This window comes from Pollachius pollachius, assembly GCF_949987615.1.
Source record: "Pollachius pollachius genome assembly, chromosome: 9".
In the NCBI taxonomy this organism is placed as follows: domain Eukaryota; kingdom Metazoa; phylum Chordata; class Actinopteri; order Gadiformes; family Gadidae; genus Pollachius; species Pollachius pollachius.
In genome coordinates, this window is record NC_136942.1 from 17,494,648 (window position 1) to 17,513,228 (window position 18,581).

The 18,581-nt window shown below is 42.2% G+C and overlaps 3 protein-coding genes across 4 annotated transcripts; 1 reads left to right on the top strand and 2 right to left on the bottom strand.

Annotated features, from left to right (window-relative positions):
* Positions 1–336: 336 nt before the first annotated feature.
* Positions 337–3,965, top strand: LOC307080515 (cytosolic 5'-nucleotidase 1A). The gene is made up of 6 exons (XM_079743242.1): positions 337–512; positions 610–735; positions 981–1,113; positions 1,316–1,438; positions 1,659–1,792; positions 2,210–3,965. Exons 1-6 carry the CDS (start codon positions 477–479, stop codon positions 2,468–2,470), a joined length of 813 nt encoding a protein of 270 aa, XP_079599368.1. The 5' UTR covers positions 337–476; the 3' UTR covers positions 2,471–3,965.
* Positions 3,966–4,476: 511 nt separating this feature from the next.
* On the bottom strand, positions 4,477–12,451 carry LOC307080212 (cadherin-related family member 5-like; the record flags this gene model as incomplete). Its single annotated transcript, XM_079742849.1, has 13 exons — positions 4,477–5,034; positions 5,159–5,328; positions 5,742–5,918; positions 7,602–7,668; positions 7,770–7,880; positions 8,031–8,225; positions 8,662–8,759; positions 9,688–9,778; positions 10,077–10,262; positions 10,851–10,955; positions 11,060–11,146; positions 11,392–11,487; positions 12,422–12,451. The coding sequence occupies 13 exons, from the start codon at positions 12,449–12,451 to the stop codon at positions 4,477–4,479; spliced, it is 1,971 nt and encodes a 656-aa protein (XP_079598975.1).
* Positions 12,452–12,978: 527 nt separating this feature from the next.
* syt19 (synaptotagmin XIX) lies at positions 12,979–18,373 on the bottom strand. 2 transcript variants are annotated; one of them, XM_079743736.1, is made up of 9 exons: positions 18,097–18,373; positions 17,039–17,250; positions 16,851–16,909; positions 16,113–16,205; positions 15,742–15,933; positions 15,250–15,399; positions 14,528–14,647; positions 14,313–14,418; positions 12,979–14,146 (listed from the first exon to the last, which is right to left on the bottom strand). In XM_079743736.1, the coding sequence occupies exons 2-9, from the start codon at positions 17,226–17,228 to the stop codon at positions 13,842–13,844; spliced, it is 1,215 nt and encodes a 404-aa protein (XP_079599862.1). In that variant the 5' UTR covers positions 17,229–17,250; positions 18,097–18,373; the 3' UTR covers positions 12,979–13,841. The 2 variants fall into 2 exon arrangements, with proteins under 2 accessions (XP_079599862.1, XP_079599863.1); XM_079743737.1 differs by having other exon boundaries at positions 12,984–14,146; positions 15,742–15,930; positions 18,097–18,372.
* Positions 18,374–18,581: the final 208 nt, after the last annotated feature.

Genomic DNA, 18,581 nt, shown 5'->3' on the forward strand with positions numbered 1-18,581 from the left:
TCGAGGAGAATCATCTCAGTGAATGAAATCCAGGCAAAGTGGGTTAATTCGACACACGTATTTGCTCAATATAACCAGTAGATGTCAGCAGATACATATAACAGTTTGAACTAAATTTACTAATCTTATCAGCACGCATACCATCAACTAACCCCGATATTTACCATTCAATCAGTTATGATGTTTTCCTCTACATTGCATTCAACACAACTGAACATAGCTCACTCATCTGAACGATCTGACTTTGCATTGTGTTTTTTGTGAACTGTACCGGATGTTGTTATTGTAGTTCTGCTGCTAGCCTGCCACTAGCTTGACACACTGTCGCTTACCAAAGCAACATCCGGTTTGAATTTTGACACATCTGCGGCTGAAATTAAAGTTTCTGGGGTTCTCTGTCGTAGATGCCACCGCATGCCCAGTGAAACAACCCTTTTTAAATCCTCTCCGTCAATAGTATACCATTAAGGAACAACATGGTTTCGACGGTGCTGAACACCGAAGTGGAGCAGGTAACCTTAAGAGTGGTCTGTAGCAGCTAGGTCAGAAAAGTTCTTACTCGGGGCTCAGCCGAAACTGACCGAGTTAATACACCTCTTTCCTCCGCAGAGAGACTCTGCTCTTTCCGTGGTGGTCGCCGTAGCGTTTCATGCTGTGTTCGAGGCAGAAGCCCCAGGAGGAGACGGCCCGACCACATCACCTTACGCCATGGGAGCTGCGTTCCCTTTCATCCAGGTGAGCCTCCCTGGGCCCTTATTTTGAAATCTGACACAACTCGGTACAACTTTATAATGTGGACCATGGAAGAGTTGAATGTATATTTAATGGCAAAATGGTACTGTATAGTGTAACAGCAAATATCTTTGTTTTACCGATTAGTTCTATTTATTTAATCGTCTTAATGTTTTTTTCTGAAACTTTATATTTTGCAACTACTGTTACTACTCTTACTTTGAATATGTGTTTCAACACTTTCTCAGGCTATTCAACGAGTAAATGAAAGGCTCCTGGAGAAAAATCCGTCCGAGACATTGCTGTTTGACATCATTTTGATATCAACAGAAGACACAGAGGAGCATCAAACATGCAGCCTGCTCAGTTTAAAACATTACGGTGAACCATAACACAGACAACAATTTGAATATATTTAAAGTGGTATTGAAATAAACCCACTTCTTTCAGCCTCATTCAAGAAACCTGCCCTCTATCTACTGTAGTTATGGATAATGTCAGTCCAAATCCAATGCTGGTGAATTGTGTCTGCTCTTCCAGCCGAAATGTTGTCTAACAGTATCTGTTCATTACTTCTGATCAGCGCTGGAGATCAGCAGACTATGTTTCTGCGCTCCACAGGATCTGGTAGAGGGTCTGAGATCCAACAATGTCAAGCTTTTCCTCTCGACGGATTCCAGTGACGTTTGGAAGGCCTCACAAGGAGGTTTGGTTCACCACCGTAGTCATACACTACAATTTCTGGGATTATTTGATCAATTAAAATTATTTGTTCTAAATTAAGTTATTGATGAATTAGACAAATAAGGTATATTATGCATGTTTCATAACATGTCTCACAAATAAACAAATGTCAACAAACTCTTGAGTGAGTGCATGGATGCAGACGGATGACTGCATGAACCGTGCTGTGGTGTTGTGTGCAGGCATCGCAGGGGCTCAGGTCGTCCAGCAGACGGCGCTGCACTCCACCGAGCAGCTCCGAGTTGGTTTCTATGGCAATGCAGAAGGCTTCCCGGATGACTGCACAGCCAGCCCCTCGGACGTCCCAGATTCTCAGGTATGACGGCTGGAGCAAGAGCATGGTACACCATATTTATGGATGGGGATGCTAGATAGTTTTTACCGTCTTTATAAGGCGCCAAGACCAGGGCATGCGTGTTTCAAATTTCTTTGAAAGAGGACTTAAGGACTTTATATTGTACTTTATGTTCTGTGTAAATGGTGATATGACCCATTCTTGAAAATGTTCCATTGATATATTATTCCTTAAGCGCACAGAGCACAAATTTCTGGCTTTTAGCATGTAAACCAGCTAATGGGCCCAGACAGCAATCCCACATCTTTTTCAGAAAATGCCTGTTTTAAATGTGCTCCATTGAATGTTATGACATTAATGTAGTCATAGGCAGTTGCTGAGGCCATCATCTTAAGCGCACAGCTGTGACGTTTCCCCTCTCTGTTCTCTCTCTCCCAGGAGCCCCTCAGGGAGTTCAGCGCTCTGGTAGGCAGGATGAGGCAGAGGTTCGGGTTGGAAGACAGCCCTCTGACCACCAGCCTGATCACCGGGCTCGGCACAAGGAACACGTGTCTTCAGGCCCTGAAGACGCTGCGCTCCTGGGGCCTGGCGGTGGATGAGGCCTACTGCTTGCCGGGGGCCCCGAAGGACCCCATCCTCTCCCTGGTCAAACCTCACATCCTCGTCACGGTCGGTCCACATTCTGCCCATGCTCCCTGACCACAGAGTCCGCAGGCTGGCATTCTATCTGCTACATGACTGGTAGCCAAATTAATGTTACATTTTGTTGTAAAATGTCACATAGAGGGTAACTTCATTGAAATAGATAATGATTAACTCAAAGGTCAAATTGCACACTGGGTAACTTCAGCTGCACTCGCCATACGGTCCACATGCTCAAACGCGGTGGATGTTGTCTGAGGACGATTCCAATAATAATTGTGGAGTTGATTTTGTGCATTTCACAAACCAGCCCGAGTATTGCTCTTAAGCAGTTCTTGGTTTTTGATAATAAATTAATAAACATAATGCAGGGTTGCTCTTGTTGGACAAGTGTTAAGTAATATTTATGCACTATAATGTATCGATTGCAGTTTAAAAGGCTACTGGTGTTGGGAACCTCATCGTGCTTCTCTAGTGCGATGGCTAAATCTATTACCCAGTCGTATTTATTTTTGATACAAAGTGTATCCATCTGTCTGGTCTACTTCCTGAAAGAGATAGTACAGTTTTTCGTATAAAAGGAGATGTTTTTGTGTGTCTTTCGTCCTTCAAGGGAAATTTAGTCCCCTTAAATTTCAAGTAAGACTATATTGTGATAATTAGTTGTATTAAAAATATAAAGCGGAAGGGCTTGGAACACCTCTGGGCATGAGGGCGCTGTGGTGTGTAGCTGTACGCCTCACTGTATTCACCAGCGCTGTAAGACTGGCACAAGACAGTGAAAACATTGGCACAAGAGTACTTTTCAAACAGCCTTTTTGTTAGTTCTGGCTTCATAAAAGATATGCATGTATTGCTTTTTTACACCTTCATTTACCTCATATCCGACTCAAAGACAATAAACAACCTATAAAGAATAATACGCATTCATGAGTTGATGAGAAAACAAATATCCACAGTGGAGATCAGTGGCGGTGTGTTTTATATATATAAAGTGCAATAACGATTGGAATGTTGAAACAGCAATCATTAGCCTTGTGGGTGTGGCCACGATCACATGTAATGATTCCACTGTTGCCTTGGAAGCATATCTGATATGATCTGTTATGATGGAAATGTGCGGTATTGTCGAAAATCTGTATGACAGTTTCCCCATCAATCAGATGTTATTTAATTTTCACTGTCTAATAAAATACCCTCTATTGTAAATGGTCATGGTAAGATCAAGACACAAGCAGTGCTTGGTAACTTCTCCTAACTAAGCACATACTGTGTTTAATTTGTGGACCTAAAGACAGGGAAATAGTGTGGGTTACCGATTGTCACGTAACACATACAATCCATTTTAGTGACCCCATGCGATGAGAGGATTAGTATTTGGCATGGTAGATGGCTAGACAAAGTCCATTGCTGTCATATAATTTATAACTCTTATCTAAATAATCATGCACCACATCTTTCAAACCAACATTGTTTATTACTTGCTGTATCTCCTTGTCCTTTTATACTTTCCATTCAGTGAGAGGAAAATATTAAACAAACAAAGTCAGTATGCATTTGTCCGTCATGTATACAAGCATGGACGCTTTAGCCTTCCATGGGCTCCTGGAGCGGGCTGGTCCTTTTGGGTCCCTATTCATTCTATAGTGGCCAGTGTCTCGGAGAATCCCCTAAAGACTTTGAAATGGTAAAGAAAATCTAAAAAAGATTGTAAATATATTTGTTACATTTCGTCATATGGCAGTGTTTCACAACACATTTTAAATATTTACATATTTACATAAAATAGACACGATTTAATTGTAATTATAAAGGACATTATGATTACTGATACATTAAAAAATATATATATGTTGGGACGTTCTCATCAATATCATTCTGTGCCACTAGAGCTGCATAACATTTACAACAAAATCACAGAGACAACGCTCAACAAAGACAAAACTGCTTCTGATTGGTGCCAGGGGATAGCCCATACCAGTGTCATGGGATTGTCCCCACTGGATGACTTTAGTGCGTGAATTATCTTAAAGTTATTAAATTCTTTCTGAATCAACCTTCTCTTACAGATCTTTTGTCACCATTTCATTATTTTCTGAATCTGACCCTGAATCTGAAGCCTTGACTCCCACGCCGCTGTCCATGTCCCCATCACCAAACATCACTTTCCGTCCGGGCGTTGAGTCCTCTTCGTTTCCGCTGGAGGTCGATGCCTCGTCGTCTTCCTCGGCATCCTGCTCCGTGTTGTCTGGGATGATGTGCACGTCCTCCTTGGCGTCCGGCACGATGTCCTCCTTGAACCAGACGGACTTGTAGCCCTCCTCCGTGCGCCTCTCCTTGGTCAGAATGGGCTTCACCTCCTTCTCGCTGTCCGCTCCGTCCATCTCCGACGTGCCCCCCTCTTCGTCAGGCAACATGGCCAGGAGGGTTGCTGCAGACTTCATAACGGTCTCTTCTGTGGCGGCTGTGTTTCTGGCCATGGTGGACGCCGTCTCTGCACTCAGCTTGCGCCTGAGCTCCACGGGACTGGCCGGCCCCGTACTGTCCGAGTCTTCGTCCTTCTTGAACGCTTCATTGGTGTACTGGACGCCGTCGTTAGGGTCCCCTGGACCTCGGCCGAGCTGCAGGGGCCAACATCAAATAGTTAAGGGTGAAAAGTAAAAGACTGGAAACTATGAACACTACAATGTGTTCAGGATGTGAGGTTTTTATACTTGACAGGAATTGGTGGACACAAGAACTCACAGAACTTCTGAAAATACTGGCTTCGGAAAGTTTGCCCCAGGCTGCTTTTCCGTGTTGGACACGATAAACCAAGTATCCAATGATTCCCAGAGATATGAATAGTAAAATGGCCAGGGTGGCTCCGAGGGCCGCCATGTCTGATGCACCGTATCTGCCAGCTCCACCTGCAGCTTAAAGAGCAACAGAAACACCTCCTAATGATCAACATTAGGACACTTTACTGGTAACACTTAACTGTAAGGTCACATTCATTTACCATTAACTAACATAAGTTAATGCAGTCATTAGCTTTATAGAGCAGATCAATAGAGGTTAGGGTGAGCGGCCATAATATAACCTATCAATTAAGACCTTAGTTCACATGAACACCATTAATTGATTAGTAACAATTAGTTTGCTGTTAATTAAATGTAGTTTATTTTCTTCTAAGGAAACCTTGTCGATTGGAATTAGAACAATCAGAGTTGGAGCAAGCAAATTCAATTAGCTGGCTGATTGCAAAGAGCAGCTTGGCTTTTTCTCTTCATTACTCTTGAATTTGATTTGTGCACGATGCAAATTTCCTCCCTGTCAGACGTGCTACCTGGGTGAGAAGGTGTTGAGCTGGCAGTTGAATCACTGCCTTGAGTTGTCATGCTGCCGTCAGTAGTAATACTGTCAAGAGTAGACCCAGGGGGACTAGAAGTAGGAATGGATGTCGTACTGGAATCGGTTTGAGGTGCAGAGCTAGTGGTTGGAGCCAAAGTTGTGGTTGGCTGCCCTGCAGGAGGGCAAAGTTTTTGTACCTCAATACTCTGTCATTATTTCATGCCTGAATTTATTTCATGTATACCTGAGACCAGCATATCCTCAAATAAACAGTGTTACCAATAGCAATTGATATATTTGCAGGCATTCTGAAGGCAGGGCGCTAAATCCTAATTGATAGCTGATGTGATGTGCCGTTATTGACAGCCATGGAATATTTTTGTTTTTCTGTAACAATGCGCTTGAATTATTAGCCAAAACGACAGGAGACACTGGACCAACATGACACGCATGACAGACTGCTTACTAAGCTACTATCTCCAGAGGAAAGGTTTTCCATGTCTTTGTTTCAATTTGGTCCACTTGTGCCCTATAGAGGGCACTTCTTAGGCTGTCATCATTTTGTATTGTTGTCTGAAATGTTAGTGTATGAATCTAGTTCCTGTAGGGCTTGTACATCAGGAGGCCACATTCCAATGACCGACTCCATTGAGGTAGTGGAGAAGCAAAGGCATGTTGATAGTATTGGTGTTTTGGTCATTGTTTAATAATTAATTGTGAAATTATTTGTCGTTATGGGGCGACGTTGCATTTGAAACAGCTATAGCGTTTCTCAATTTATTTACGTTTATTTGGGATTGTACATTACTTAGATAAATTTGTTTTATATAGCGCTTTTCAAAACTTAAAAGACCCTTTCAATGAGTGCACAAGCACACGGTTGAACGGGGAAGGGGGGACTAAGAGAAGGTAGTAGAGAGCAGATGGGTCCCTAATATAGTGCACATCTAATACCCATAATACACCTTCAAATAAGTGTTCAACTGATGCACACTTATTACCACACTATATTCAACGATGCACAGTGGTTTTCATAGTCGTCAGATTCATCCAATAGAAAGGGAACATTCTGCTTCTTTTATCACTACATACACATGACGATGATAGATTTCGGGCACATTTAAGTGTCTGAATCTTTCCTAATTCTCTGCTTTACTTGTTCCCTTAATATATATATAGTGTTCACCATATAGGTAATGAGGGAACAAGTGAGCAAATTCAAACATATCCCATGTTTTATCAAACATGGCATCCGACATCTTTGGAAAGCGAGTCCACTATCTCCTTCCATGAATTGGCCAACATTTGAGCAACTCTGTGCGTCTTTGCATAGGGCTCATAAACCTGACACAGAACAGTTCACACAAACACTCCTAAAATGCGTCCCTATTTGATAAATAACTACAACTCAAGGGTAAGAAGTAAAAATGCCATGCGTGACGTCATTTGAAATCCTCCAATCACATCCACCCAACGTTAAGTTTGTTAACTCTGCTGTACTGTGACCTCATCTTCGTTCCACGCCTGTTTGTGCAGTTCACCAACGTTGACTATGAATCCGGCTTCAGGGGGCCCGAGCACCTGCCCTTTGCCCATAGAGGTGCAGAGTACCCTCCTCTACCTGGTTATTTTTGTTCAATCTGCTCCTTTCTAAGAGTAGCGCAACCTGCCCTGCTTAAGGTCTCTCCATAGGTCTGGTGAAAGCATTGCGGCATATTTGAGATTATTTGTAACAACATCAAATCAGAATAATTTGGACTCCAAGACCCCTTTCAACATGCAGCATTAGAGTAAGCATTCATCATTACATTAGGAAACTGGTGGCTGAATCTTAATAAATCTTAAATTGTCCTACCTGAAGTCACTTCTACCTGCACGTTGGCTGTTATTTTATCTCCAATTGCAGTGTCCCTTGCTTGGACCTAGGAATGTACAAGCCAGGTAGTATAATATCTCAAACACAGTACAGTCGGTCCATTCGACTGAGATAAGTAAGATAAGTTCATGGTCTGGATTAGTTTACCTGTAGGGAAACGGCACCCAATGGAGAGTCCTTCATCAAGAACAAGTTATGCCCTATTATTGAGAAATTGCTGGTTCCAATGATTGCATACACAATGTCAGGATTCCACCCCTGCATTAGAAGACATAGACTGTAAGTCAGGCCTATGGATCCAGTTGTTCAAATAAATAATCAAATAAATAATGTTCTGAACTTCAAAGATGATTCAAAATCATCATCAAACAAGAACAAATGTTACGTTTGAGCTCTGCCCTATTTTACCCCAATGAAGTCTTCATCCGTAGCCTGGATTATCAGGGGCGTATTGTCAGTTGAATCAAATACCATGGAGCCCAAGCCAGAGACAACGCCACTGTATGGAGCCCCCTCGAATACTGGCGCATGCAGACTCTTGGGGACAACCTGGAATGTGACTGTTGTTGTGGCAAATTGGAAGCTATTGACAGCTTGTGCAGCCTGGAAATGAAGAAAACATTAGGGTTGGTTGGTTGTTCAAATGGCTGGCGTTACAACAATTAAGTACTTAACTAAATGTCTACAGTGAGCCTGGGCTATAAAAAAATGGAAGTTGCTCATTTGCTCTATTTACCCAACCCCATAGCCCCATATGTGCACAGTATGTACCATGTATGAACTAATGCAGGCCTCAGTGTCAGTACGAACCATGTATGAACACACTATAGGCCGCAGTGCAGCATGACCCATGTATGAACACACTAGAGGCCTCAGTTTCAGTACAAACCATGTATGAACACACTAGAGGCCTCAGTGTCAGTACGAACCATGTATGAACACACTAGAGGCCTCAGTTTCAGTAGTTTCAAAAAACGTCTTTGTGTTGTAACACACACAAATACAGATAGACTCTAATATAATGTAGGTGTTGTTTTACCATGACACTGAGGACGATTGGGCCGGGGACATCCGCTGGTTTCGTCATTGTAATGTTTCCACTGAGCGCATCGATGCGAAACAGGTTTCCTGTGTTTCCTGAAAAATATGCAAAGGAAAGGATCTGTCCAAACAGCTTCCAACGTTCAATACACAAGTGTAAGAAGGAACTCAATTCAATAACTTTTGTATAATATTTATCGCTTTTCTGAAATGTCTAAAGCCTGATGGGGGGGGACATGACTAAGGGTAGGCAGATTGTGGTTCAGTGTTGATTACAGACAATGTATGCAGCAGTTTAAGCTTATTTTGGAAACGAAAGACAGGAGAGGAACACTGGCTAGATAATTAAGTGTGTAAATTATGAATTCCACACATTGCTGTTTTCAGAGTGAAATCTGAACGATACAAACACGTATTGGATAATTGTATTATAATTGCAATTGTATTAAAACTTTTATTATACTTTTATAATAATTTCATTCCGATGAAGGCGGCAGTGTTTCCATGTTTGAAGTTGTTACTGATGTCAATTCAGTATCAACTTGGATCAACAAGTCAGATCTCTACAGTGAGGGTTTCTGACCTGTAATTACGAGTTCAGTTCATTCATATAAAGTCAAAGCTTGTTTCTCCAAGGTTGTCTTAAATAGGTTAAATCTTGTTTAACGGGCATTTGAATTGTTTCACTTTCTTTTGCTTTGTTTTTGTTTTGACTAATCAAGTTGAGGGGCTGGGATAGGCATATGCAAACAGCAAGGAAAACTCCAGCAGTACGCTGGGAAACCATGCCAGCAAAGCTGGAAACGTTACTTGTATCAGCAGGTGGGAAGACGAGCTAAAACGTCATGGTCGGACATCACTAACTTTCTTAGACAAAGTGTCTGTTGAAGATTTAAATCACCACCGTATAGAATGGCAGCTGTATAAGTGTAAGAAAGTGGGGTGCAGAATCGTATTTCTTTATAATTTGCATCCCACTGATGGGCTTATTAATATCATGAAGCCTATTGTCCAGGCACCTTACCATTTAAAATTGAGTATTGCATTGCTACGTTAATTCCATTATCACCATCCACAGCATAAAGTGGTCCTGGCTCCAAAGTTAAGGCATTCGCCTGCATTAAAAAAAGAAGCGCAAATCAATCTAAATGTTTCTTGTAGGCTAAGCTACAACAAATAAAAAACTGCTGAACCAACAAATAACCATTATTGTACATCAATATTTCATATTCTTCCCTAGAGATAATCAAACCTTATAATCCGTAGCAGTATTTAACTGTTATTCAAGTGTTTACAAGTTGCCGGAAGTAAGTCTTGTTTAAATTCATGGTTAATTTCCAAGGCAAATTAATATGTATTAAGCAAGCTTCTAGCTACCACGCCATCATGTAATCTCCTTTGGGTTGTGGATACCTCTTGCTCTGTAAGGCTCACACTTCCTGTGTAGCCATAGGACTGGCAGATTTTACTCGGTCCAACGCTGATGACATCACATGGCTGGAACCAGGGGGGTCTGTTGTCATCATCAGTGATTGTAACCATGATTGTGGTGCTGGCGGTGAAAGACGGCACACCTTCAGGTGTGGGCTCTGCTGTGTCCTGAAAAGAGTAACGAGATACGAGAAACGATGAGGAAGTTGGTCCCGTTGTTGGACTCATCTCCCCGGAGGTGCTAGGGGCAGTAGCTCTAGGCAGAGGGTCAGCTCTGCCTCTCCTGGCATCGCAGTGCAGAAGTGGACGAGTGTCACATTGTGTAACAACATCGCAATGGCTGAGACATGGAGATATTGGGACCATGTTATATATTCATTCTTTCTATGCAGACCTCTGTGGTCGAAAGATGATGTCTAATTGCAATATTTGATGTTTCCTTAAAATAACAACCATGAATGGAAAGCTGATTTGCCTTTTAAAAGCTTTTTTGTTACTGGTTAAAAGAAAAATACAATGTATTATAAAAAAATTGTTCTTTCTAATGGCTGAACTCCTCTGTAGATCATCGGATGCTTAATCCTCTGTTTTATTACTTTGTATAGCCTTGTGTATTCTCTTCTTCTTGCTTCAGTCTTAAATGTGCCCTCTGGTTATAATATATCCATGTGACATTATATGGTTGATGGGCCTGTTTATCCTGAACCAATCCAACACTTTTTGACTTTATACATTTTATTGTTTGTGAGTTCTTACCTGAGCGTAAAGTGTTAGTTTCACACTTTTAATCACATCATAGTCCAGAAGGCTTTTCACTACAATTCCTCCGTTGTTTTGAGTTTCCAATCCAAATCCTACGTCCTGCGTGAGTGAAAGAAAAAAGGGAGAACTTTCATGTGTAAATGTAACTAATTATGCTGATTATTAAGATTATTAAATTAGGTTTTTATAAAAGAAGCTCCTACTGGTTCTGCGATCAGTTTGTAGTAAAGTACAGCTGAGTCCTTGTCAGTGGCGGCGTAAGTCCCAACAAGGTTGCCCACAGGGGTAAACTTTAAGAACAAGAAGTTCCCGTTAGGACATTTGAGACAGGCAGATGTAGACACATACATCTCCATGGATATATTAGAGAGACGGAAATAATACTCGAAACAAAGAAGTCGAACTAAATAACTTCTTGTGCAACATCTTTCTTATTCATTTAAACAAATCATGTGCTTCTACGGAAACTGTTTTCACAATGTTATACGACTGAGGTGCTGCTCTGATATGAATCTTTGAAAGATGGTTGACTCACCTCTTTGACGTTGAGGCTGTACGAGTTCTGTGAAAACGTAGGGCCCTCATCGTTCACATTCTGTACAACGACTACCACACGGATTTGGAGGGTGAACTAAAACAGAGGAAGACGTCATTACCCAACCGACCACTCAAACATCCATGACACGTATAACACGGAAATTCTTATGCTATTGGTAATCTGCATCTGTATTTTGCTTTATAATCTATTTTCAAAATGACAAAGGACAAAGTTTTACACTATTTCACATGAGGAAGTGTTCAAAGAATATCTTTATCTATAGGTATATTTATATATAGATTTATAGGTAACCATATCTATATATCTAGAGAGAGAGAGCGAGAGAGAGAGAGAGAGAGTACTGTGAATATTTGTTTGATTGTAGGTGTGATGTTGTTCCTCTTACCGCTGGATTGGCTGTATCCGTGCATTTAATATTCATTATGTAATTATCACTTTCCTACCAAAACAAATGCATGTAAAAACATATTACTCTAATCATAATTAACTTTTAATAAACAATATAAATTGAGGTTGTCTTCTCTACCAAAACAAATGCATGCAAAAACATATTACTATAATCAGAATTCATATTTAATAAACATCAATAGACATTTAACACTTTCTACATTGAATATAGCCATTAATAACAATGTTCTGTTTCAGAGTCACAGCAAACCAACTTTTTCAAGCATATAATGTTAAGGTTTAAAAGTGTATTACTTCCCATTCCAATCTGCCCATGCACTTATTTTCATTGTGGCCGTTACTTTTGTTTGAATTTATTTGAAATGACAATATACTAAAGAATAATATGACACATCCAGCACTTCATCTACATGTGTCAAGATACAAACTGCAACCTGTCTTCACACATTAAATGGATTTAGAGAGAAAATTAATCCCTGGGTTGATTTGGCAGAGGAGGGGGAGGGCTTTTATCAACACACTTTAAATCAATGCCAACCCGTTTCATGGTTTCAGTTAAAATGTGTCATTGTTTTAATGATATTTATTAGCTTTGTACCTCAAAGTCCAATGACCTGTTCACTTTCATTTCGTTTCCCTCGAGTATGAATGGGTTGTCAGCTGGAGGATCAATGAATTTGACAGTGACTCCTGTGTTGAGCGTCTGGATGGTAGTAATAATGACTCCAACCTCGTTGTTTTCTATTACAGTCCCATCCCGAGCAGAGCATACTGTGGAAAACAACGCACCTAGGATTTAGAGTAGACCCTACAAGTAGCTATGTTTTATGTTTGACAATATTTAATTGGGCTGTAAGGCTATTGATTCTTGGAATTATTTTATTTTGTCATATTAACAAGGCCAGCTTTATCCATGAAAGTTATACCACATTGATGCTAAAAAAGGAATACTTACGTGGTTGGGCTTGGCCCCACATCGGAAACACCAGCATAAGAAACAGTATATTCCTCAAAGCAAATTGCAGCCCCATGTTGTTTAACTGTGTGTCAGCTCCAGGGCTGTGCAAGGAGAGTGGGGACCAGACAGCCCTTATGGTGCCGTGTGGAGACGGAGCTGCCTGGCCAACACCTCAGACCTTTGGTCCCAGGGTGGATCTACTACTTTATGGGAAGTCATTTATATGCCCCGGACTTTGACCTGCTCATAAACACATAACACAGTGGGCCTCCACATTATGGTGGTTGTAAAATAATCTTTATTAATAACACCAAATACACCATTCAACGATGTACACACCCATGCCCACCAGGCAGCTAACCACCTCTCATTTACAAAAAGAGCCCTGAAAAACATCCGACACGGAACGAGGGAATTCTAGATCTTCCAAATTGAGATTAGCACTTATGTCTCCGGTCAATTATTAAACTCGATGGCTAAGGTGGGTAGTATATGTTGAAAGGGTTACTGTGGTACAGATGGAGCACTCTGAAGTTTATAGGAGTAGTAGGCTATATGTCCAAGAGTTCAGGAAGGGCTCTGAAACAGAAGTACTTAGATGCTGTACTGACAGCTATGGGCATGGTTGCAGCTACCTCTAGACCGTAGGAAGAACCAATGGTCAGCAAACCAAAATAACTTGGCACATTACAATAGTTAATTATGTTTATTATTATGCAGACCTGGCACAGGATGCACCTAAATGTGTTGAGTTAAGGCAGAAAAAGTCACTGCTAATGAATGCCATGTCCAGAGCTACCTCTCCAGCCGTGAGCATCAGCCAGAGACATCTCTGAATCTCTGTTCTTTCAACTGATACCTTTAAGACTGGCCACCACTGCAAACTCATACTATTTTTAAGTAAAAAGTTTCTAAGAGTGCGTCATTTTTTTCTTAACTATATATCTGAGAAGCACTTGTGTTGTGTCCCAGTGGAGCGTGGACCCCAGGCAGCGTTGTTTCTATTCTTGATGGTCTTTGGGAACAGCCTTTGAGGCTTTCTCACGTCTTCAGCCTTAGCTTAGGTCAGCAGCTGATGCCACATTGCTATTGGCTGGCGTACAGAGTGCATCATCAAGGTCCAGTGAAGGTCCTCTGCTCTCCTTTGCTTCGCTACGGTCAGCTGACCCACCAGATGCTTGTGTCTCCTGTTACCATCCGTCTTGTACACGGATAGCGCTATGCTGCACTCTTGTGGCGGGAACTCCAGTGGGGAGAACATGAGGACCTGATTGAACACCGTCACCTGGCCCTGTTGGACAGCAGTAGTCTTCTGCTTGCGTAGCTTGGACTGGTTGCACCGCACACTGATCCGGGCATGCAGGGCTGTCACCCAAAGAGAGACAATATGAGAAGACTATTGGAAGAGCAATGTTTTCTTTACTTATTGTTTTGTGTGGATGTGGTGTGATCCACTCACAGAAAGACACACACTATGTCAATCAATTTTTAAGTAGCGCTATACAAATTATTCTTATTATTGTTGTGTTACCAGAAACTGAGTCTGTCTGCAGCGTTCTGATCTTGAGCACTCCGACCTCTAACCTCTGGGCAGCAGGAAGGAACCTCAAGGAGAGCAGAACCTGTCCTACTGGGTCCTTGGGACACAGAGACACCAGCAAAGTCACCCCACTGTCTGGCTGGCACCTGACCGAGAACCGTTTTGATGCGAAGAGTATGTAGAAAGCATGAAGATGTGTATGTCACCTTTTGTGGTGTCTGCAGAGGCTCTCGTAGTTCCAGAGGATAGGACATGTCCAGATGTCTCAAGGGAACCCTCACCTCTCCCAAGACCAAGTGTCGAGAGAAGCCATCAAAGTCTTTAACCTGTCTCACAGACGAACATGAACATAAGGACACGTGCATGGGAAAGTTAAGTGATCATATGTCTTCAGCAACCTTCTCTCCAAATACACACCTTTTCCTGTTTAGATCTATATCTTGCACCAATACAATCTATCATACAGAATTTCAGGAATGTATATATTTAGCCTTGGAATTTCTTCTTGAGTATATAATGGATTGAGTCAAATTCTTAGACGATCAGTTTGTACTAGTTACCGAGTAACATCCGGTTATTCTACAAATCTTACCAATGTTACCAAAAAATACCATTTGATCATTAATACTAGATTCTGATTCATTTAGCACTTTAGTGTCTCCTTTTAGTTTTTCCATTTACTTTGACTTATTGTGCATGAATCGCACTTTTGAAATGTTAAACGTGCGCTGTCTACATTTTTTGCAATCAAACGGCTGGAGTTGTCGCTCGAGCAAAAGCGGACCAAACCATTTGTAGAGAACGATTCCCCGGATGAATCGACTCGTGGTGCACGGGCGTGGTTAAGCTGCGGTTGATACGTGACATAGTGCCGGTTCAACTCAAAGCCAGCTGACTCCCGGCCGGGCGGGCGGCGCTGGGCTCCTACCTCCATGCGGAGCGTGACGCGAGAGAGGTCCTGCTGCCGCAGCAGGGCACAGCTGAACTGCTCTCCGAACAGAGGGCTGCAGCTGTCTCTCACGATGCGCGTGTGCCACTCCTGCAGCACGGTGCACAGAGCGGGCTGCTCCCCCTCACCCTGAGAGGAGACCGGGGCACACATGTTGGGGCAGGAGCATCGCATAATCCACTCGCTGGACGATAGCCATCAGGGAAATGGGATATCAGGAGAAACTCCCTCAAAATCCTTCCTCGTTCATTAGTACAATACTTTGTATTTGAAGTACTTTGTCGTTGTAGTACTTTGTAGTGCGTCGCAGTTTTCATTAGGGTTGTAGCTGTAGTACTTTGTAGTGCTTCTCAGTTTTCACTGCTTTGTAATTGTTAACCTGCATCCTTCCAGTGCTTCATTAAAGTGAATACATGATCAATAATCATCTGGATCTTTGCTGGAGGGCCATAACAACTAAAACGCTCTGACCTTCTCATTCATCAGTGAGCTCTTCTGCTCCTGGTTCTCCGGCTCCTCCCACATCAGCCTCAGCCTGACGAAGGGGTGTGGTCTGTGGGCCTGGCTCCGCCTCTGTAGCCCCTCCGCCTGCAGGATGGTGACCACCAGGCAGGACGGCAGCGGCTCGTAGAACAGTGAGAAGCGCAGTGACCCGCAGACCTGCTGGGATCAGAGGACTCTTTAGCTAACAGTGTAAGGCACTTTTATTCGCTGTAGCAATTGAAATTATGCAAATGTGAAAGACATATTTTACATGCCTACACATTTTAATCATGACACTTTGAGAATAATTTGAAAATTCCAAGGTGTTCAGGAAATAATCCCAATATCACAACCATCACCTTGTCCTCGCTGGGCTCTCCCAGCTCCCTGGTGGCGCCCCCTTTCAGGGTGGGGGGATGATTCAGAGTCCTCCTACGGCCCGGCCCTCCATTCTCCACACAACACAAGCACAAGCACATTTCATCATTGATAACACAGCATTGTTGAATACCTGAGTCTGATTCGTCAATGACCTTCAAAGTGTGTGCATTATTTTCAAATAATGAGATCCAAATCATCGCGCTCCAAATTCAGTCTACCTGATTCCTTCCATATTTATTTTTGTTGGCTTTTCTTGTATGTGTTTAACAAGTTGGGCTAGCATGGAGTACTTTAGTTTGTAGACCTGCACGTAACAAATAAAGCCCATTGGTGATAATACAGCAATGGCCCATCCCCGGCTGAGCATGTTGGCACGGCATAACTGAGCTCTGGAGGAACCTGAATATAACATACACATGTTCAACATTTTGTTTTGTAACAATATAATGTGTTACAATAATCTCAAAGCCAAAAATAGAAAAGTTGACTGAGCACATTCAACTATTTCACTACTTTGCATTCTGGAGTGTCCCTGTCTTGTACGACCTATTATCTTATCAGATAAGCATATGCAAAATAGGCGCTTGATGAATGGGTTTCTGCATACTTAATCCCCCCCCCCCCCCCCCCCCCCCCCCGGCTGCATGTCCTGCTGTATGCAATTTGTTCACCCTAACCCCAACCCTGACCTCAACCCAAACCCATTCCCATCTTACCATAGCTCTCGGCCCCTGCAAGAAACTGGCAGCTGTGTGTGATTCCCAGTAGTCATCACCTGGAATACAAAGACAGAATAAACGTCAGAATCAGTCTGAACTCTGTTACAATAGAGGTTTACATGTAGTGTCGCATTGAGGTGTGTGTTTAGCACCCTGCGAAAGCCCCTCTATATGTGAATACCTACTTGTATCTTGCCTGGCGTTGTTCTGTGTGCAGCATCTGAAGATCTGCCACAGGAAGATGCCGAGGGCCAGCAGCAGTAGCAGCACAGAGACGCCCAGGACGCAATACTTGACCAGATCTGGGAAGGGCATGTTCTGCAGACCCAGGTGTTTGGCCCCCAGCATGTCGGTGTACTCTATGATCACTGCCATGGCGCCCCATACAGTCCAGATCCTAGGTAATGTACAGGCACCAAAACATGACCCACTGCCTTTGAAGTAACTCGGTCAGACCGGCAGCCTGTAGGCTGACATGGTCTATCATGAGATGTCAGTTCAAACCACCACGTCTTATGCAAAACAACCATATCTCCTGCCGATATGAGCCACAGAGACAGGTTGTCATGCCTTCCGGGGATCTCTAGTCCTCAGATGACTTTAAGTGTAAACATTGTGTATATAGACACAATTCATTAGCCCGACTATTATAATATAGTTGTGTCATTGCACAAAACAGTTATACATTCACATTGTGTTGATTTGATTGCCATATAGAATTTCACAGATGCACACACACACACACACACACACACACACACACACACACACACACACACACGCACACGCACACACACAATATATTTAAGTAAAACAATGTGGAATGAAATCATAATGCTACAATACAATATGAGTACTTCAATTAACCATTCATTAATACAGTAATAAACAATATTAAATAGTATAAGAATAGGGTTAAGGTTAACCCTATTCCTATTAAATAGTGTACAAATGAATTCCTTCCTTAACAGGAACATTAATACATTGGTTAACAGGAACACAATTAGTAAACATTTTCCCCATTATTAAATTATTACTAGACACATACTGTATGTTTACTGTTAATTAACTGAAAGATAATGCTTAGTACTGCATTTTGTAATGTTTATTAGTGGTAAATGAATATACCCTTAATGTTAAGTGTTGCCAGTACTTAAAAGTTGTGTGTGTGTTGATTTGTACACACAGTAACTGAATGTATACCTATGTTATACATACACGTTGAGCTGGTCCAATCACTTACCCCACGGTAGTACACGCTTAAAACCTCAGACAATCCATGTAGAAATTACGGCATCGCTATCGTACCGCCAGGAAAGTCCAGCAAAAAGAAACCATTCTCTCCTTTGACTTTTCAAACATCTTCGTCAACACCATTCATCAAGGGATCTTGATATCCATTATATTTTCTTATTGCCTGTTTAAAACCCTAAGGGATAAAAAAATGAAACCTTGTCTTGAAACACTCTCTGGTATCCTTGAATACACACACACACACACACACACACACACACACACACACACACACACACACACACACACACACACACACACACACACACACACACACACACACACACACACACACACACACACACACACACCAAAGCACTCACTCAAAGCACACACACAAGAAAAGTACCTGACTCCTTTCCAACCTTTCTGGCCAAACTGGTCTGGTTGGATGTGGGAGAATGTTTCCATGGTATGTATCACTCATCATGCCTC